The 22,892-nt window shown below is 16.0% G+C and overlaps 3 protein-coding genes across 3 annotated transcripts, besides 24 other annotated features; 2 read left to right on the top strand and 1 right to left on the bottom strand. All coding sequences in view use genetic code 6, as the record gives it.

Annotated features, from left to right (window-relative positions):
• Positions 1-308: 308 nt before the first annotated feature.
• Positions 309-2,093, top strand: IMG5_154100 (hypothetical protein; the record flags this gene model as incomplete). The annotated part of the gene is made up of 3 exons (XM_004030710.1): positions 309-311; positions 1,500-1,614; positions 1,825-2,093. The coding sequence occupies 3 exons, from the start codon at positions 309-311 to the stop codon at positions 2,091-2,093; spliced, it is 387 nt and encodes a 128-aa protein (XP_004030758.1).
• Positions 1,107-1,143: a microsatellite.
• A 746-nt stretch (positions 2,094-2,839) lies between the features above and the next one.
• Positions 2,840-2,887: a microsatellite.
• A 2,903-nt stretch (positions 2,888-5,790) lies between these two features.
• Positions 5,791-5,843: a microsatellite.
• Positions 5,844-7,115: 1,272 nt separating this feature from the next.
• Positions 7,116-7,161: a microsatellite.
• Positions 7,123-7,170: a microsatellite.
• Positions 7,171-8,116: 946 nt separating this feature from the next.
• Positions 8,117-8,173: a microsatellite.
• A 4,837-nt stretch (positions 8,174-13,010) lies between these two features.
• Positions 13,011-13,042: a microsatellite.
• A 76-nt stretch (positions 13,043-13,118) lies between these two features.
• Positions 13,119-13,160: a microsatellite.
• A 36-nt stretch (positions 13,161-13,196) lies between these two features.
• Positions 13,197-13,276: a microsatellite.
• Positions 13,273-13,325: a microsatellite.
• A 450-nt stretch (positions 13,326-13,775) lies between these two features.
• Positions 13,776-13,817: a microsatellite.
• A 150-nt stretch (positions 13,818-13,967) lies between these two features.
• Positions 13,968-14,017: a microsatellite.
• Positions 14,018-14,301: 284 nt separating this feature from the next.
• Positions 14,302-17,694, bottom strand: IMG5_154090 (hypothetical protein; the record flags this gene model as incomplete). Its single annotated transcript, XM_004030709.1, has 10 exons — positions 14,302-14,339; positions 14,409-14,495; positions 14,543-14,690; positions 14,736-14,794; positions 14,841-15,137; positions 15,237-15,327; positions 15,424-15,469; positions 15,713-15,780; positions 16,585-17,241; positions 17,527-17,694. The coding sequence occupies 10 exons, from the start codon at positions 17,692-17,694 to the stop codon at positions 14,302-14,304; spliced, it is 1,659 nt and encodes a 552-aa protein (XP_004030757.1).
• Positions 15,500-15,539: a microsatellite.
• Positions 16,372-16,429: a microsatellite.
• An 868-nt stretch (positions 17,695-18,562) lies between the features above and the next one.
• Positions 18,563-18,640: a microsatellite.
• Positions 18,565-18,641: a microsatellite.
• Positions 18,587-18,619: a microsatellite.
• Positions 18,642-18,739: 98 nt separating the features above from the next.
• Positions 18,740-19,390, top strand: IMG5_154080 (n-terminal domain protein; the record flags this gene model as incomplete). Its single annotated transcript, XM_004030708.1, has 1 exon — positions 18,740-19,390. One exon carries the CDS (start codon positions 18,740-18,742, stop codon positions 19,388-19,390), a length of 651 nt encoding a protein of 216 aa, XP_004030756.1.
• A 1,260-nt stretch (positions 19,391-20,650) lies between these two features.
• Positions 20,651-20,694: a microsatellite.
• A 1,306-nt stretch (positions 20,695-22,000) lies between these two features.
• Positions 22,001-22,105: a microsatellite.
• Positions 22,014-22,092: a microsatellite.
• Positions 22,106-22,745: 640 nt separating the features above from the next.
• Positions 22,746-22,830: a microsatellite.
• Positions 22,746-22,834: a microsatellite.
• Positions 22,771-22,834: a microsatellite.
• Positions 22,808-22,864: a microsatellite.
• Between the last annotated feature and the right edge of the window lie 28 nt (positions 22,865-22,892).

Here is a 22,892-nt window from a genome sequence, read left to right as displayed (position 1 = left end):
AAAAAGTTTTGTTTAAAAAAGAATTAATAAATTATATTAAATGAATATCAAAGATTCACATAAAAAACCTTATTATACACTTTTTTATTTTGATGTTATTATAAAATTATCTAAAAAAATTGAAATTAGTTAAAAAAATGAAATTAAAATTCTAGGCATTCTCGAATTTCATAAATTATATTGTAGTGATAATATTTGTCCGTGCAATTTTCAATATAACTTATAAAATTAATAATAAGACAATAATAATTTCTAAAATTTTGAATTTACTAAAAATGATATTTCTTAAATTATATAATTATAGTATAATGGTAAATATTAAATATAAAAATAATTATAGATTATTTTATATTTTCTGTAATTTTATTTTAAAAACTAATTAACAATAAAAATAGGTTAATTAAAATTTTTATTCCATTTTTTATATTAATTGAGTTTTTAATATAATAATTATAGAAAAAAATTATAAACAAAGATTTTATAAATATAATTATTTGTTGATAGTTTTATTTTATATTTTATTATAATTAAAATCTATTAGATATTGTTATAATATTTTTATTTTTATTGATTTGGTTTTTTTTTTTTTAAAAAAAAAACAGAGAAAAATAAAAATATTGATAATATAATAAAACATTATAAATAAAATAATTTTTTTATATAAAAAAATATAATATATTTTAATTTTAATTTTTTATTTATCTTAAAAGAATTCAGATAATGGATAAATAGATTTGTTGATTACCATTTTAGAAAAATGATATTTAATTTAAAGAAAGATTAACAAAAAAATTATTTGGTATAATTTAAATAAATAAAAAACTATGAAAAAAAATTATTATCAAAAAAAAAAACTAAAGATATTGTAAGATTTATAAATGAAATATTGGATTTTTTCCATTAAGGAATAAAATAATTATGTAAAAGCTTTATATTATTTAAGAAAAGAGAACAATAATTATCATAGAAAATAATTTATTTTTTAAATGATAGAAAAATCTTGTTTTCAAATAATTAAAAATTATGTAAAATAGTTAGACAAATCAATGAAATATTCAAGCTTGTAATATATATATAAAATAATGTATTTAAAATAAATAAATAAAATATATATATATATATATATATATATATATTTATATAAATTAAAATATTAATTTATATTATATAATGTAAAATTAGATATTATAAATTATTTTTTTATTATTATTAATTTATAAATTAAAAAATTAATTTATATTTATAAATATTAACTATTAAAAAATTGCATATTTTATTTTAGTATATTATAATACATTATTTTAATTTTATTTATTTATAAAAATATATATTTATTATTTTATTTTATATTAAATTTATAAATTTTAAGACAAAAAGATATTTAATTTTCTTAATAAATAGAATTATTTGAAAAAATGGTACTTTCAGATTTATAAATCGAAGATACAATTAAAAATTTATTAAAAATTTTTTAATATAAATAAAAATTAATTCAATAGCTTATAAATGGTTATGACTCTATAGATGATCTAGAAGATTAAGTTTTAAATTTAATGTTACAAAGTGATTAATTTGAAAAACAAATTAAAGACCACTTGGAGTACTACTAATCAAGTATTCATTTTAAAAAGATATATTCTATTTTTAGGCTTATTATATATAATGATATTATTTATTTTAAAAGCATTTCTTAATAATTATCAAATATATCTTTTTAATTCTCAAATACTAAAGAATAAGTAATTAATGTTTTAAATATTTTAGAAGGTATATTTGTTTATTTTTAAAAAAATTATTTATTTCTTCTATTTTATAATAAAAAAGGTAACGTATCTACAATAGTAAGTAATTTTAATACATCTTTTGCAAAAATTTAATAATTTTCAGAAAACACTCCTAACTTTTTTGGATATAAAAAAGAACATTTCTAAAATATTTCTTCTTTAAATGAACTTATTCCTGATTATATTAGTATTTGGCATGATAAATTTATCTTAAGATTAATTGAAACAGGAAAAACTAAAATTATGAGAAAATATAGAAACATTGTTGCTAAATGTAATGGTATATTTATTATATTGTTATTATTTTGATTTTTATTTTAAGGAGGGTTTATTTTCAAAATTAATTTATATGTAAATTATTTTTGGAATATAAATAATAGTTTTTGTTTTTCAGCTTTATTATTAAAATTAAATTCAAATTCTTAAATAATATTAGCGGACTAATATGGAAAAGTAAAGGAGTTTTCATAGAATTTTTACAAATTTATTAATTAAATATCAAAAAATAGTTTTGATGCAAACCTTCTATTAGAAACTCATTTATCTTATCTAATTCCAGGAATATAAAATTTATTTAAAAAATGTGAAAATAATAATATATATAAAAACATATAATATGAAATAAATATACCGAAAAGTAAAAATTCATATTTTCTTTTTCAAAAAAAATAAAAAATACATAAAAAAAGAATTCGGAATGTATTTTAAAAATGCTAAATATCATTAATTAAATAAATAAAAAATATCCCCAGGATTTATAGAATAATAAAAAAATAATAAAATATCATTTATTTGTGAATTAAGTGTGGCTAAAGAATAAATAGATTTAATAGAAGGTACATAGCTAATATTTTATATAGTAGAAATAACTAAATACAAATATATTAAAGAGGAAATAAATTCATATACAAATTAATCAAAATATTCTATTCAAAAATAATAATTAAAAAATTCTTTATTCAAAGAATTGAAAATAAATATAATAAATGATGATTAAAAATAAAAATAAGAAATTTTAAATTAGTAAAAAAAGATAAAAAAAACATAATATTATAAATAATAATAATAATAATAATAATAATAATAATAATAATAATAATAATTTTTAATTAATAATTAATGAAATAAAATAGTATTTAAGAAATAAATTAAAATAAAAATTATTTTTTAGAAGAAAATTTTATTAATGATTTAGGAAATTAAAGTTAAAATAAAAAAATAGATGGCGATTAAAATAACTTATTATTAAATTAAAAAATTATAAATGCAAATTCTTTTTCTTCTTAAACTAATTAAACATAAAATTCTAATATTTAATTAAGTTAATCTTTTATTGTTTCGGATTTAATGCATCAACAAGTTATTAAAAAATAATCTGTAAGGTAACGAAAAACTGCAGTTTAATTTTAATAAGAAAATATTTCATAAGAAAATTTAAATGATATTACTGAATAAAATATTCCAAAAAGAATCACTAAGACTTCTTATTCTTCTTGTAATTAAAGTGTACTATCTTCTTTTTAAAATAAAAAATATATAACATCTACAAAAATACTTCAAGAGAAAAATTATTTAAATACAAAGATAAAGCACAATAGATAATGCAAGTTAATGTTCGAGTTCAAAAAACATGAATTAAAGAATCAAACAAATTTTCTAAAAAAATGATATTTGTGAATATGAAAGTGAATAAGGAAATGTTAGTAATGATGATACACATAGTATATAAAAAATAATTAATATAAAAAGCGATATTTAAAATTCAAATCACTATTATAAGTTTTTTTTTTTATAAATAATTAATTATCTTATATATATATAAATATATTTATCTATATATTTTTTTTTTTTTTCAATATAGTGAAGAAATTTATTAAAATAAGGAAAAATTTAAAGCTAAAAATTAGATTAACCTAATTTATAATGTAGCTAATTACAAAAAAATACCTTAATTTATGTATATTACATATAGAATATTCATTAGTTAATGGTTTTTATAAATTATTTTAGGGCTTTTAATATTAAATTTATTATATTTAAATATAAGTGATTTTTAATTTTTGATAAAATAATTAAACTATACTACTGAAATTACTTCATATTTTAGTTTACTTAATCTTTGTAGTAATTTTATTGGGTTATAAAATTTAAAAATTCTCAAAGTAAATTAAGATCAATCCTTTTTATTTAAATAATGTAAGAAAATTACACTTATATATATAAATAATTCCAAGAAAATAATACTTTATATTCTTAATTTAATTACTAATAAATTCTTTTTGAATAAAATATACTTCTTAATGCTATGTATTCAAAATAAAATCTTTATTTTTAAAGAAAATATTCTATTTTTGAGTTAGTTTAAAAAGTTTTAAATACTTAACACTAATTTTTGTTTGATAATATTTATATTTAATTAAATAATCAATTTCTTGCCTTTTTAAAATTAAATATGAATGAAATCTTTCAAAAATTTTTAGATATCCAAAAATTATAAATTGAATAAAATGTTAATATTTTGTCTTAAATCTAAACTTTAAATATTATTTTTATTAGTATTATTTGGGTACTTTTTATTGCCTTTTTCTACTTTTCTATACTATAATATAAATCTTATAAATAATTCATTAATAAAGTCAATTATGATTATTTCTAGAATTACACAAGATGAAGCTATTAAAACAAATTTAAAGTATAAAATACACAAATTAAATGTTATAAAAAGAAAATTAAGGTATTATATTTATTTAAAATTAAATTAAATATATTTTTTAGAATATCTTGTCTTTGAAAATTTAAACTTTAAACAAATAGAAAATAAAGAAACGTAATTTAAAATAAAGAAATAAAAATGGAAGTTACTAATTTTCAAAATGTATATTTATTTGACAGAATAAAAAATAATAAAAGCTCAAACAAGTTTTTTCTTTATTTTATTTTTATACTAACACTATGTTAGTTAGTAAATTTTTTGTAATAAAAATAAAATCAAAAAATAAATTAAAATAAATATTTATTTTTTAAAAAATAAAATAAAAAAGGATTTCTTATAAATATAATAATTATTAAATACACTAAATAATATAACAAATATATATCAATAAATAAACAATTCTTAAATATATTTTAGTGAAACAATAAATTCTGCTAATACATAATTAATACAAAATACAATTTTAATATATTAATAATAAAATCCTAACTTTATTTATTTTTTTGTTGACAAAGTTTAACTTGAAACTTAAAAAAAAAGGGAGCAAATATGTGTAAAACTATATTTTAAAATCTTTTTGAAAAAGTCTAATTAAGTGATTTTAAATCTGAAACAAAATAGTGTATAAATGAAATTAATAGTACAGGTAGTTGTAAATATCTAAAAGACACTTAAATTAATGAGTAATATTATTTATTATGCCTAAGAGCTTACAAAGGAGTAGCAAATTTAGGTTTTTTATATGCCATAACATAAATAATAAATGAAATACTTTTATAAGAATATGGAAAATAAGATATTTAAAAATCATATAATTACATATAAACTTAACAATATTTTGAAAATATACAATTACTTGTTGTTCTTTTAAAAATATAATAATAAATATAAAAAGTAATAATGGAAGAAGTATTAAATATAACAAATGACAAATGCCAATAATTAATTTTTTGGGAATAATAGGAAATATTTGTGTTAGTATTATTTTTATAATATTATATAGGTATATTGCATTTAGAGTATAGGAGAGATTTTTTTAAATAAAAAAGGCAATTTAATTAATTTCATATTAAAGAATAAGTGAAGATTAAAACATAAAATTTTAGCTTAAATAATTATTTAAAATTTACGGAAGTTAATAAAGAAATTAAAAATGAAATTTTTATTTTAAAAAATATTAAAAAAATAAAAATTATTATGAAGAAAATAATATATGAATTTTTTATTTTCAATTTAAATACAAAATACATAATTTTTCAAATATAAATTAAATGTTTAGTTAATTAATAGTTAATATTATATATTATAAATATATATATATATATATATATATATATATATATATAAATAAACATTTATTTAAAAAAAAAAATACAAAGAACAATTTTAAATGGAATTGGATTTATACATTGACCATTCAAGTAAAGCTAAACATTAAAAAGAGCATATATTACGCGAAATATAAAAAAAGTAATAACTAAGTAAATTAATAGATGAATACGAACATAATCCATCCGAACAATTAATGTTAGAAGCATCAAAAAACGAAACAGTAATAGACATTGAAAAAAGTTTAAATAGTCAAAGCCAAATTAAACTTATACGTTTCCTCGTAAAAAAATTAAGATACTTTAAAAGATGAAGAAAGTTTAAATTCATCATTGGATTTAGATTTTTATGATTTATAAGGTTAAAATACCAAAAAAAAGAAAACAAAAAAGGTAATTAAATAATAAAATAATTAAATTTCAAAAATTGCCCCTAATATATTTTATACCGAAAATTATTTATATAATATTTCACCCCCTTAAAAAGGGGTAAAAAGTGATATAAAAAGTGAATCAACATAAATATCTAAACAATCGAAAAATGAAGGAATATCATAATAAAATTAAAATTCGATGACTCCAATTAAAAAACATGTATATATACCAAACATGCAAAATAATAAAGAAATGTTAAAAAATAAAATTCTAAACTTATAATAATAGTATTTTACTAATAAAATCATTAAAAGTACTATAAATAATGATAAGGGATAATTTTTTAATAAATAAAATGAAGAAAATAAAGCCAAATAAAACTAATAATATTCTATATTAAAGTAAATTAATTTTCTAAATAAAAGTTCTCTTTAAAATAATTAAATATATATCAAAGATAACTTTTAATAATAACCTTAATTAAAGTAATATCTAATTCAACTTTAAAAAAATCAGCAAATTATATAAAAATAAAATAATAAAAAATAAGATTCTTATAAAGTTAACGATAAAAATTTACAATTAAATTCTTTTAGTTAATCATAAATATTCACAAAATATAATAATAAAAATCACATTAATATTAAAAATAACTTTTCTTCTTGTAATTTATAAAGTTTGAAAAAAATTAAAAGTAATAAAAAAATATTTACTAATGATAATAATTATTCGCAAGTGCAATCTTGTCAAAACAATCGCATTATTAATAATTAAAATATTAAAAAACAAAAATAAAATTTACTTGGTTTAAATGAAAATAATAATATGAAAAATTCAGCTTCAGCATAAGCCTTTCAAAGTGCTAAAAACATATGGATAGACTTAAAAAATTCTAAAAAAAAAGAAATGTATAAAATATATATATATATATATATATTTATATTTTTATATATATATATATTTAATTTTTTAAAAATAGATTTCATTCAAAAAATACTAATTTATCTTAAATAATGAATAATAATTAAACCCTTAAAAATACTAAAAATTCATTAAGTCCAACTCATTATTATGTTCCAAATACAGAATTTAAGAATTACTAAACAAAAAATTAAGAAAGTATAAGTAAAGAAAATCAAAAAAAATAAAATACAATGATAAGCAATTATTAAAGCAGTATAATAAATTGTTTTTAAACATAAAAAAAAGAATAAACAAATAATATGATATAATAATTATAATAAGTGGTAAATTAAAATAGTGAAATGAAAAAAAACGAAATAAAATATATTAATAATCAAAAGGATTTTTCAAAACCTATTAGCTTTTTTAAAGCATTATATTCGAATTTAACTAAAGATAATTTTTCATTAAAAAAAGGAAAATAAAAAAATTAAATAGAAGTGTCACTTAAAACTTAGAAGTGTAAAAAATAAAGCAGTGGTGAAAAAATTAATAAAATTTGTTTATAAAAAAGTATTTAAAATTCATAACTTTATTAAAAATCTTAAAATAATGTTATTAATAAATAAGTAGATAAATAATTAAACTTTTCACATAATAGTAATTGTAAAGTTGTAACTTAAAAAACTATTTAAAATGAAATATTTAATTACAATAATTCTTAAAGTTTTTAATAGTAAAAAAGTTTGGATAATATCCTATAAAAATTAATCTAAAACAATTTTATTTTAGAATAAAAAACATTTCAAATATAAAATGACAATAATTTTCTCAAGAAAAATAACTTTAACCAAAAATAATATAACAAAACTACATCTTTATCTTCTAATAGAAATGTTTCTACTCCAAATAAAAATATATTCTAAAACAAATCTTAAAAGTAATTATTGTTATTTTCTTAATAAAAAAACGGATTGAAAAATTGATTTTAGTTATAATAAATATATTTATTTAAATAATATTTTCATGGTTTATACAAAAAAATAAATATTTTATTTTTTAACAAAAAATTATTATAACTAAAATTAATTATATTACTTTTTAATATTTTTTTTATATAACTTTTTTTTTAAAAACCTAACAAAAGCAAACAAAAAGACTAAATAGATTTTTTTTTTTTTAGATTAAGTTTATTTTTTATAAAAAACAAAATAAAAAGCTATTAAAAAATAAAGTAATATAATAGAAATTAAATATATTATAAATTTAAAGTACATACACGGATTTACAAGCTATAAAATAAAAAAAATGAAAAAATTAATATATTAATTTTCCAAAATTTAAACCTTAAACCTGCTAGACTCTCATTAAAAATAAATAAAAAATATAAAAGAAGCAGCATTAACAACAGGTTGCTTTATAATTGAAAATTCAGAATTTAGTAAAGTAATGAATACTTAAAAATCTATAATGTCCTAATTAGATAAACTCTACACTTTACCATAACAAGAAAAAGATAAAATAGGAAATATATAAGGTAAAGGAGCAACCCGTGGATACTTTAAAATAGGATCAGAAAGTGGAAGCAAAGACCTAATAGAATTAAAGGAATCGTTTTCATTTGGCAGTGAAGAAATTCCGGAAGACTTTATGAAATAATCAAGTCTTGTAGCAAGTAATATATGGCCTTCATTTTTCAAAAAAAATGAATTTAATTAAATCCACGAAAATTTTTACAAAACCTCTTTGTAAATTTTAAATTTATTAAATGAAGCTTTCTAAGGTTTAAAATAAGAAGCCAATGTATATTGTAAATATGAAAGTTTTGTAAGAAGTTTTCGATATTATCCTACTTCATTTTTAAATCATAATAGTAATGCTAGTTAGACGGGAAACTCATTGCATACTGATTGGAATTTAATTACACTTGTTTGGGCAGATTAGCCTGGTTTGTAAATTTTTTAAAACGAAAATTAGTTTACTGATGTTTATGCCAAAGAATATAATAATGGTGCTCTTATTTGTAATTTTGGAGATTATTTGTCCTCTTAAACTAATGGAGTTATTAAATCACCTTGGCATAGGGTAAATATACCTTAAAATATTAGAAATAGTTTAGTTTATTTCCTTTATCCATCTTTTGATGCTCCTGTTGTGGATAAAATTATATTTAATTAAGGTAAGCCTCTTGGATTATTTGTTGATTAAAGTTAGAGTGGAAATGCTTTGTGGAAAGTAGATAAAAAAGTAATAAAAAATATGGGATAAATGTATGCCGAAAAATGGAAATAAGTTTCAAGGGACTATTGACAAAATATATATATTATATTTTTGTTTTTTTGTATTATAATAATTTGAGGTGATTATTATTTTATTTTCAATACAATTTTATATATGAAAAAATTTTAATCATAATTACATTTTTACTTAATTTAAGATATATATAATTTTGATATCACACATTTAAAAAGTTAAAATTATAATAATATCAAAAATAAATATATTTTATATAAAAATTTTTAAATAATTTAAGATTTAATATATTATATATTTTTTTTTTATTTAAAATATATTTTTAATTAAATAAAATGGGATTTTTTTTATGAAATTTCCTCAATATAATTTTTCCTCAATATCTAATTTCTTTTATTATTATATCAATTATTCATATTATAAGATTTCTTGTTTTTATTATTCAGTCATTCTATCTTTAAAATCTTCTTATTAAAATTCATTTACTTCTTAAATGGAAGGAAGTTTATCTATTTTATCTTCTTCTTACATTTCATAATTCTTATTATTATTTAAGTTTTTATTATTTTTATTTTTAATTCTATCAATAATTTCATCTTTTCTGAAATCTCTATCTAAAAAATAATTGGGAACTGTACTTTTAGATCTAAATTTATCTTTAATATTAATATTGAGATTTTCAGTAAAATTTATAGTATATTTAAAATCTGGAGAAGTATTATTTGCTGCTTTTAGCATTGATCTCATTTCAATAGCTGCACCATTCAGGACTTATATTTTTTGGGCATAATCATTTAATTCTTTTGCTATATTTTAAGGAACAGAAAACCAAATATTTTCTTTAATCATTTGTTTCATTATATCTTTACAATTTACATATTTTTATATTATTTAATAAAAGCTTTTTAACTTATATGTATTTAAGATTAACTCTTAGTATAATTGGTAATATTATAATAAATCTAAAGACGGTAACAAATGATATGTTTCTAATAAGTTTGATATTTCTTATTTTAAAACTGAATAAAAACACATTGAGTCATTTAACAAAAAGTATAATGTATCATGCAAAAATTATATTGATGAAAAATCTTTTAAAATTAATTCGAAATTATATATTATATTAACTAAATATGATAATTAATTCTATATTTTAAATAGCCATATAAATTTAAAACTTTAACAATGTATTTGTTCTTCGGTAAATGGTAATCTATCTTCCTATTTTTATTTTTTTGAAAGCATTACAAAAAAAAAAAATTACATCTATACATATTTTATATATTTAATAATTTTTGCATAATCTTAATAAGTAATTATAGTAAGGAACAGCTATTTTATCGTAAATGATATGATTTTCTTTTTGCAATTCATTTAGATTTATTTTCATAATATTTTCATTCGAAAATTTGTGCAATTTATTTTCTAAAAATACATTTGTAAATGTTTCCCCAATATTAATCAAAAAATAATGCAAGCAAGTACATATTCTAAGACAATCAAAAACTGAGCCTGTTTGTTAATTATTTATAATTTAAAAAAATTAATTTAAGAATTATTCATGTTTTTATGTGTTTTCAAATTTAGGATATAATTAATTTTATAAATTTTATAAATCATTAAAATCTAATCTTTATTAATTTTGATTCAATAATTATGAATTTTAAACTATTTTTAAAAGGGTTTTATTAAGAGTTCCGTTTTTCTCACTTTTAATGTTTTTATTAAATACTTGCTTAAAATATTATAACATAATTATATTTATTATATTAATTCTTTTTATATATTTAAAAATATTAAATTGGATAAATATTTTTTAATTTCTTATGTTTTTGTTATATATAATATATAAATGTTTTTGTTTTTATTTGGTATATAATTAGTCATTAATTAATAATAATCCTAAAATTTATTATTATTTAAATAGAGTAATTTTAAATAAAAGACTTAAATTTTATTAATTTAAATTATTTTTTAAATAGAAAAAGAAAAATATTTTATTGTATTTAATAATACATAAATTTAAATAAATCGTTTTATATAAAGTATATACCATGCATTTAATATAGTACTATTTTCTTTTCAATCTAATTTATATAAATCAAAATATAAATATATAATAAATTTTATTATAATAAATAAATGAAAAAAAATAAAAATATGTTATTTAAAAAAATTTAAGCCATATTTTATTTAATATTACATTTTACAAATAAAAATAAGTAAATTAGTAAAATTATTAATAGAGTTTAAATAAGAATATATTTTTTCAATTTATAAAATAAGATTATAATAAATACCAATTTTTAAAAAATTCTAAATATGTTAAATATTGATATTATAAAAATAAAAAATTATCATAAATATAATTAATAGTATATATAATAATAAATATTACAATTTATAATATATTAAAAATAATATAATTTTTATTAAATTAACAAATTATAATGTATATTTAAATTTATTGATTGTTAAAATAATTTATATATTATAAGCTTATAGGTTTTTTAATAACCGTTATTTTTTTAAAAAATTCATCTATAAAAAGACAAATATCCATTCTTATCTTCTTATTTTAGTTGATAGAATTTTTTAAAAATTACATAGGTAAAAAATAAATAAAAAATTAAACATTATATTAATTGAAAAATCAAAAAATCAAAAATAGGATTTGAATAAATATAAATTAATTTTTTTTATTTAAAATAAATATTCTTATTTAATAATAAAAATAAATAAAAAGATACTTAATCACTTAGTTATGAAATCATTTTTTTAATTTTTAATATAATGTAAATTAGTTTAAATATTAATTTAATTATTTTATATTTGTATATTCAAATATATAATTATTAGATTTGTACTTTTTTTATATTTAAAATTATTTATAATGATTATTTAATAATCAATAATAATATTTTTTAGTTTCATATTCTCAATTTTTAACAATATATATTAACAATTTTATATTTAATATATTTTATTCAATATATATATATGCACTACAATTAATTAACATTTAATATTATAACTCCTAATATGAATATACATTTTTAATTATTTTAAATTTAGAGTTATACAAATATATACTCAGATAATAAAAAAAACGCATATTAACTATTTGTATATTCTTTCAATTATATTAATTATTTAAAAAATGAATTTTTAATTTAATTTTATTCAAAATAAGTATAATTCAAGCAAATATATAATATACTTCTATTTTTTCAGGTCTATCTACATATTTATATTTTAATAATTTTTTAGCTAATTAGAACATTTATTTATTAAGTTATACTCCTTATTTACACTTTGTCCATAAATAATCTTTATTTATTGATAAATCAGTAAGTTTAAAATGATTGTCAAAGCAAATATATTCTTCTTTTAAACAGTCTTTAGATTATTAGTTAATATGCTCTTTCATCTATGCAATTATAATTTATCTTTGTTAGAGTAATTAAGAAATTAGAATTTGATTTTTTATTAATGGAATATGGTCCTTTCGTTCGTCTGCATAAGTTTATACTGAAATAACACTTAGATTATCTAATTAAATTATATTATTATAACTTTGCATTTTAATTAAAATTGAATATATTTCTAAATTAAATAATTAATAAAAAATGATAAAAATTATATTGATTAAAAGATATTAAATATGATGATATAAATATATGATAAATTAAAAATTTTTTAAAAGGTTGTAAAAAATTAAGAAAGATATAAATAATTAATTTTTTTATAAAATAGATTTAAAAATAATAATATAATAAATAATTAATATAAAAAAAAAATATATGCAAATATTTATTATAAAATAAAAAAAGTTAAGTAATATAAGTATATAAATATATAAATATATAAATATATAAATATATAAATAAATAAATATATAAATATATAATAATAAATATTTAATATTATTTAATATATTTAATATATTTAATATATTTAATATATTTATATGCAAATAATTTTTATTAATAATATATATATCTTCTTTTTTTGTTAAAATAAATTTATATCAATGTATAATTATTTTTAGTAATAATTATTTTAAAATTATATTTAAATATATATATATATTATTTATTTGGTTATATTGATAAAAAAAAAAATTATTTCTATATTTTACAAATATGTATATGGTATATTTTTCAATAAAAAGTTAATTATATTTAACACAAAGATAAATGAAACTTGAATTTTAAATATTTATATGTTTGTTTATTTAATAGATTATTTATAATTTTTAAATTATAATTTATATAATAATTGTATTAAATATAATAAAAACTAATGAGACTATAAATTTAATAAACATAATTATTAATATAAATTTTATATTTAATTTTAAATTGTTAAAATAAAAAATGAATAAAGAATATATAGATATCATTTTAATAGTATTTTTATTTTTATTTTTCATATATATATTTTAATTTATATATATATTACATTTGCTCTAATTTTTTTTCATAATTATTAATTTAATATGTTTTTATTATAAAAATAGTAATCTTGTTTTTAATTTTTTTTACCCCTTTATTAAATTTTTTATTACTATTCTTCTACAATATTTTAATATTTTATTAATTTTAATAATTATTGTTATATTTTTATTCTTATTTTTTATTTTGTATATTTATATTTTTTTTTTTTCACTAATATTTATTTTGTCTTCGCTGAAAGAAAAATAACGGGAATAGATAACTTTATTCAATACTGAATAAAATATTAATAATATATAAATTATTTATAATTAATTTTTTTAAATTATAAAGTTATTTATTATATATAAATAAATATATATTATGATTTTTTTTTTTTTCCCAAGAATTTTCTAATATCTAAATAATAAAAAAATATAAAAATATTTTTTTAATAATTATATATTATAAAACTATTAGTAATTAAACAATATTTTATTTCCAAAATTTCATTTTTTTTTCCTTAGTTAGAAACTGCTTCTTATTTCTTTTTTAATTCTTCAGGATCGGCTTTAATAAAAAAGGAAAATTAAAAAATAAAATAAAAAATGCTTACCTAAATAGAAATGTCTTATAGGTTTAAATTCTTCATCAAATTCATAAACTAAGGGTACACTAGTAGGAATATTAATTTCAGTAATATCTTTTTTTATTTTACATTTAAATTTAATAATAAAATAAATATAATACCTTTTTCAGATACATTATCTAAATGCTTAACTATTGATCTTAATGAATTTCCATGAGCAACTACCATAACTTTTTTTCCAGAAAGAACTTGAGGTACAATAGCATCATACCAGAAAGGAATAACTCTAACAACACAATCTGCCAAAGCCTTTACGTAAAAAAAGTTAAATTTAAAAAAATAAAAAAATAGTACTTCAGTTTTCGGTAAAGCATGGGCAGGAACCTAAGCATATCTTTTGTCTTTTCCCGGGACTATTTAAAAAATAAAATAAAAAATACATTTTTTATTAAAAAATACATCTTTCATCGTTTTCAGTCATAGGTGGAGGGGGAATAGAATAAGACCTTCTCCAAATTTTAACTTAATCTTCTCCATGTAATTATGCAGTTTCAGATTTATTTAATCCTTGAAGTGAGCCATAATGCCTCTCGTTTAGTCTCCAATGTTTAATGACTGGTAAATGATGACATTCTAATTCATCAGCGACATTATTGTATGTTTAAATAGCTCTTTATAGAACTGATGTAAATACGATGTCAAATTCATATCCATTCTATTTTAATGTTTTTCCGGCTGATCTGGCTTCTTAAATACCTATATTTTTTAATTTTTTATTGTTTTAGTTATATTATTATTAATAATTTTTTTTTTTATAATAAAGACTTAAAATAAATATGAAATAAAATAATTTACCTTTTGCAGATAATTAAACATCTTTCCAACCTGTGAAACGATTTTCTTAATTCCAAATTGATTCTCCATGTCTCATTAAAACTATTTTGTACTTTTATAATAAAACAAAAAAGATAAGTTTTTTTTTTTTATTTGAATTTATTTCATTAATTAGAAAATATTCTCCTATTTAATAATTTTTTATTACTTTAGCTTCTTAAGTAGAAAAGCAGAATCTTGAATTGATAGAAATTCTTTATTATAAATAAAAAAATTATTTGAACATTTTTTTTTTTATATTTTTCTTTATTATATTTTTTTTATATAAATATATGCCCAATGTAAAAAACAAATGTAAATATATATATATATTATTTTTTTTAATGCAGTAATTACGATATTTTTATTTATTTTAAAATAAAATTTTTAAATAAATATATTAAATTATCTTTTTATAACAAAAAATTATTTGATAATAATTAAAATAAAATAAAAACAAAACATAAAAAATAGAAGGGCTATAAAATATAGAAACACATATGAAGATAATAAGTAATATAATATACTTTTTATAAAAAATAAATGTTATTATGTTTTTTTATTTCTCTTTATTAAAAATATAGATAAACATAATCAGTAAGCGAGTGCTTTAATTTAATTATTTAATTCAACAATTAAAGGATCACTATCAATATAATCCCCAGAAACTAATAAATAATCTCTTTCTTAAACAAGCCTTTCGAGTTCTCCAATATTTTAATTATCCCAATTATAATCAGGAAAATGACTAAATGCATTACTTTCATTATTATTTATAAATGGAAGATTTTATTTAATAGTGTTATTTTTATCTAAGTTTTACGAGTTATTATTATTTTTTGATAGATTACCTATAAATATGTTTTCCTTTTATTATTTAAGTTAATTAATTTCATTTTTTAGATTTTAAATTTCTGAATTATTTTTGAAATTATTTTCTTCTTTTATCATTTCAAGTTATTTTTTACATTTAATTAATTCGTTTCTTAATTTTTCATAATAATTTTTATATTATTCCTTTATTTCGTTTGCCTTTACTATATCTTTCTTTAATTCTTTTATTTCTAAAAGCTTATCTTTTAATTCATTCTTAACTAAACTTATAGGAGAATTTTCCTATTCTTTTTTAAATAATTCATATTCTTTTCTTAATTAATTATATTCTTATTTTAATTCTTCGTTCTTTTTTTTTTATTTAATTTATTTTAAAATATATTAATAATTTGTATTTTTTATTTAAAAAAAAAAAAAAGATATGAATTTATAAAGTGTTTTTTTTTGTTTTTTGTTAAAAAAATAAATAAATAAAATAACATAAAATTATAAATACTTAAGCTTTAAGAACAGTTTTTTCTTTTTCAGAGTTACCTTTTTCGTCTTTAAGTTTTTTTTTAAGATCAACTATTAAATCTTCCTTAATAGAAACTTATCTAGAAACATCTTAAATTTTAGTTTTTAATTCTTCTTCTAAAAGTACAATTTTCTATTCTCTTTTTTATAAATCATTAGCTTTTTCTTTTATTTTTTTATGTAATAAATTAATAGAGCATTCAGTTTTTTTGAAAACTTTGTCTTTTTCGATTTCTTTTCGTTTATATTCTTCATTTAGTTTTTGTAAAAAATCCACTTCCTTTTATTTTAAATAAATCTTGAATTTTTATTCTTCTGCTTTTTTCCAATTTTCTAATTCCCAAATTATTTTATATTCCAAATCTCCAACAAAATCTGAATTTTTATCATTTAAAACTAAAGGCTATTATTATTATTCTAAATTGTTATATTCCTCATTTTCATCCAAACCTAATTCTTTTTCTTTTTAATTTAATTAGTCTTTTGGACCTAAATCTTCTAAGTATAAAATAACTCTTAGTTCAGCTATTTTTTTTATTGGGTTTCTCTCTTCATCTAATTCATCTACTGGTAAATAAACATCATATACTCTTGCATAACTTTAACTTGTCTTTTTAACTTGAGCTTAAAGTAAATTCTATTTATTTATATTCAATTTTTTTTTATTTATTTATTTTAATTTTACTTCTAATTTTAAAAATGCAATTCCTATTAAAATATCTTTTTTTAATCTATCTTAATGCCATATTTCGAATTCTAATATTTCAGACATTCTGTTTTTTAGATCTTTCTGATTTGAATCAAATATATATGATCTAAATGCATTTTCAAAAGTTTCTTCTACTTTTGGCTTTGTTACTTATATTACAGGAGTTGATTTAAATTATTTTATATTTAATTAATTTTTTGAAGAGTATTTTACATATATATTTCCTCGAAAGTCTTAATCTTTTAATGAACGGATGTCTATTGATATTCTTAAACGATGATCAGGCGGATTTTTCGGGTCATTTAAATAGTCCTTTATATTTTCTTCTTATTGTTCGTTTTCATGATCAGAACAAAAACTGTTTAAGTTATAATCACTCATTTGTTATTATTGTTTTTATGTTTTTTAATTTTATTTTCTATTTATTATTTAAATTTTTTATTTAAAAAATAAAAAAAATAATAATATAATTTTTTAAATATGTTAATAGTTTTAATTGATAAATGTTGATATTTATTATTCAAATTTGAATTTTTTTATATATTTTAAATTTATATTTGTTTTTGATATTATTATAATTTTATATGTATTTGTAAATACATTCTTTAAACTTTTTAGTAATATTTATGATCTTTTTTTATTTTTTTCAAACTATTTTAGAATATTTTTTAATTAATTTATTTATAACAATTTTTGTTTCTTTAGAATAATTTTCTTGGATTTTAAAAATCATATTTTTATATCATAGCTTTAATAATTTATATTTAATTTTAGATTTAAATACATTTTAAAATAAGTAAATTTTAATATCATATATTTATAATTAATTTTTATATTATTTATTTCTTTTTTAATATTAAAAAGATTTTTTTTTTAAGCTGTAATGTAATAAAAAAAGTAAATTATATGTAGCACGGATAAATTTATAAAAAGTACTCAAGTAAATTTTACTTATTTTACTATAAAATTAATAAATCCATATATAAAACAATTTTTTTAAAATTAAATAATTAATTTCACATTTAATAATATTTTTTTTATTTAAAATAAAATGTTTTAGTTCTAAAAAAAATTTAATTTTATAATATTTTATTTTTAAATTAGATTATAAGATTATTTGCTGTATGATTTTCTACACTATTTATTTAATTTGTTTATTTTTTAAAAAATTAAAAATTATTGACTTAAAAAATATTAAATAAAATATATAAAATACATCATTAAAAAAGGAAAAAAATATTGATAGTATAAAAAAATATATATAATAAAAATTAAAATAAATAATTATAAAAATAAATAATAATAATAAAAAAAAATGAATTAATAAAGATCAAGTACAACTAACTCATTATATATTAGACATACAATATCATCTCCAAACGTAAAATCAATAATATAAGCAGTAGCAACAATTTTACATTCCTAAATGTTAGAAGATTAGCAATCAGGAAAAGAAGTACCAAAAGGATCTGATCTATATTTTTTCAGCGAAGAGAAATATATAGAAGAGAAGCCTGAAGAATTTGATGAAGCCAGAAGAGCTTTATTGAGAGAAACTCCTTCAGTAGACAATATTTATGAATTTATGAAAGCTTTATATGAATGTTCTAAGTTTTCACCAGAATGTTGCATTATATGCCTTGTATACATTAATAGATTAATAGCTTTTACAGGAATGCCATTATATCCAACAAACTGGAGACCATTAATTTTATGCTCTTTACTTGTAGCTTAGAAAGTATGGGATGATAAATATTTATCTAATGCTGATTTTGCATTTATTTATCCCTTTTTTGTTACTGATGAAATAAATTAATTAGAATAAAGATTCCTTGAATTATTGTAATACAATGTGACAGTAAAAAGTGCTCTTTATGCTAAATATTATTTCGAATTAAGAGCTCTCTTTAAAAATGAATAGGAATTCCCTTTAACACCTTTGGATGTTGATGAAGCATAAAAATTAGAATTGAGATCTTAATAAGTACAATAAAATGAGAAAGAAAAAGCTAAAAGCTTCTCATTAACATATAATGAAAAATAATTAAAAAGACCGAATGCAACTCTTTAAGTTTGAGTTTATTTTTATTTAATTATTAGTTATATTGAAAAATATATTTAAAAAGAATTATTATTTTTATTTTTTTATGTACTTTTTTAAATGAATATATAGAAACTTTTTATATATTTTTTTATAATTAATTATAAATAATTTAATATTTGATTTTTTATTTTTCTCTTGATTAGTATATATGTTTATTTTAATATGGAAAAAAATAAATAAAAAACTCAAAGTTTCTTTTAATTATTAGAAAAATAAAAAAAAATATATTAAGATAATTTTTTAAAAAATATTAGTTTTAGTTAAATAACACATATAATAACAATTAATAAAATTAATGAATTTATATAATTATTAACTAAATTTAAAAAATAAATCTGTTTTAGCCTAAATAATTAAAACTTTAGAAACAGTTTAATAAAAATATTACTTTTACTATACTTAAATAAAAAATATCTTATATTAAGATTTATTAATATTATATTTAAATTATAGTATGTATCTATAATACTTTTTAATAAATAATCTTATTAATTAATACCTACACATACAATTTATTTATATATTAATTATAGTAAATCATTACTCATTTTATATTCAAATCTTTTTAATTTAATTATAATATTATTCTAATTCAAATTAAAAAAAATCACTTAGAACATGAATTTCCGAATATTATTCATAATCAGCTAATTCTTACACATTTTTCTATAAATTTTTTAGCTAAACATCTTCTAAATAAACAAGCAAAACATCTTTATATTAAAAATTACTATCAAATTAATTATAATTTAAAGGTTCTTCAGTTAAATCAATACTTTCATTTTATTTAATAGGAGTCGATAGTTTGAGCTCCCCCAAAAATTCATGTATTTGCAATACTAGAGCATATAAACTAGTAAGCTAAATTTTTTTATTAGAAAAAACAAGTTAATATTTATCAGTAACATGCTAAAATTATGTTAAACTATTATTTTATTTAAAGAGTTTTCTAGCAATATAAATAAGTTAATCATAATGAATTTATTCATTATTAATAAAAAACAGTTTTAGAATTTTAAGTTTATACATTTAGGAGAAAAAGACAGAAATATCAAAGACAGTTTATGAACTTAAACAACAAAAATTAAAATCTAAATGTACAAATTCCAATTTTTTATATATTTAAAAAATCCCTTATGAAAAAAGATCATTAAAAATTCCCATTTAAAAGTAATAATTATAATAAAACTACATATGTATATGGGTTAAATTATTAAATTATAATGCTATTTATTTTATTATAGTATTCATTTTTTATATATAATCTTCTTTTTTTAAATTTTCTTAGATGAGGTTTACAAAAAGAGTATTATTTTGGGATTTTAGGAAACTTCCAATTTCATATTTACCCTTTTAAATTTATAGGTTTTTGACACTTTTTTACAAAATTAAAGAAAGTATAATTATATCAAAAAATAAAATATTTGTTTTTCCAAAATTTAAGGATACATCTTGAATTCCTCCTGAAAAATAAGATATTTCTTAAAAGAAGTTTATTATATTAATAAAATTAAGTTTATAATTTGTAGAAAAATCTATATTCAAAACGTTTATGCTCGAAAAAGTATTCAAGCACCTTAAAATATCACACATTTAAAAAGGAGAAATATCACAATTATTTAAATTTAAAAGTACTTATTTATTGGTAAAATTATGATAATAAATTGATTATTATTAATCTTTTATATAAAATGAGCATTCGTTAATGTGTTTTAAATAAAAAATAAATCTAAATAAGCTACTTTCACCATATTATTTAATTATTTAAAGATCTTTTTCAATAATGAAGCTTAGCTTTTGTAAAAATTTAAAGTTTTCTTGATGAAAACAAGTAAAAAACTGTTCTTTTAATTAGCCATTTCCTACTAAATTTAATTCTAAACATATTATATTATTGCCTTTTATCATTCCTAAAAGTATATTTTTGACATCTTTTTAAGAAAGATTATTTCTTGCTAAATTGATACTTAATTATGAAACTGAGTTTATGCTTTTTCCTAAATTATATAATATGATTTCCTTTTAATTTTAATGCTAAAAAAGTTAATCATTATCTTAGAAATCTAACTTGAGATTTTTAGTTGAAAAAAAGATTAATTTATGTTATAATAAATATATATGTAATTCTGAAAAATTAGGAAACTTTGTAAAATTTAAAATTATTTATTCATTTTTTTTTTTGATGAAAGATATCTATTCTGTATTATTATTAAATGAAAAAACCATTTCTTCAATATATGTAAAATCAAACACGTCAAAATTAGCTATATGTTTTATTTATTTAGCTTTAAGGAGAGTAATAAAGACTTTTTTTAAATTCTAAAATTTAATTTTTTTTATACTTTCTAATGTTTATTCAGTAAAAACTTATTAATTTCCTCCAAAAGTAATATTAAGATATTCTAAAGATATCAATTGATTTTCAAAAAGAGTAGAATCTTTAAGTTAAACATTATCATTTTCGAAAAAAAAAGTAATATTTTTATAAGATTTTTTAGAAAGTTCTTCCTTTATAATTTTTTGGTAATTATTTTAGAAATGAAAAGTTAATTCTAAAATCGAATCTTTTTCTTTTTCTTTCTCTTCATCGTCTTTTTTTATTTATTGAATTTATTCATCTTCTTTTTTTATTTATTGAATTTATTCATCTTATTTTTTTATTTATTGTATTTATTCATATTCTTTTTTCCTTAATTCAGAATTTCGTCTTTATTATGAATACTATTAAGGAATTGGAGTTGAGTTTTGAATTTTTAAATATGAATGATTTCGAATTATGTTTATATTCGTTCTCATTGATTATATTACTTCTACTTCTTCCGATTTTTAATATTTTTATTCTTAAGTTTATAAAAATTATTGTATTTTATTTGTTTATTATACTCCAGTATTTTTCATTTTTAATGATTCTAAATTATAAAGCAGTCTTTTCTTTAAAGGAGTTCGGGTTTTCTAGTTTTGATATTGCGTTAATGAATTTTCAGGTGTTTTATAATTAAGCCTTTAGTTTACAATTATATAGTGTTTTTCTGTACTTTTAGCTCGTTTATAACTTATGCTTCGCTATTTTATTAGAAAAGGTGGAGGTTTCTTTTAGCTTTCGTTTATTAAGGGCGCATGAATTGGAGAATAATTTATAGGAGAATTCATAAAACGATAATGCATTATGGATTTCTAATGTTAACGGAGAGAAATATTATCGTTTTAATTCAAGGAATTAGATGATTAACGAATTTCTGATAAGTTTTTTTTATTTATTTGAAATGAATTTGTACGAGTTTTAAATTTCAAAGATATGATGTTTTTCATAATTTTTTTAAAATCCTAATTTATTAATTTTTTTATTATGTTTTTTTTTATTTATTTTTATTTAATTATATTTAATTATGTTATTTTTATTTTTATTTTATTATATTTAAGTTATTCTTGTATTTTATTATATATTATCAAAAAATGAAAATTAACCATATAATAT

Source organism: Ichthyophthirius multifiliis, assembly GCF_000220395.1.
Source record: "Ichthyophthirius multifiliis unplaced genomic scaffold scaff_1120509251175, whole genome shotgun sequence".
NCBI lineage: Eukaryota > Ciliophora > Oligohymenophorea > Hymenostomatida > Ichthyophthirius > Ichthyophthirius multifiliis.
This window is presented reverse-complemented; position numbering and strand designations above follow the sequence as displayed.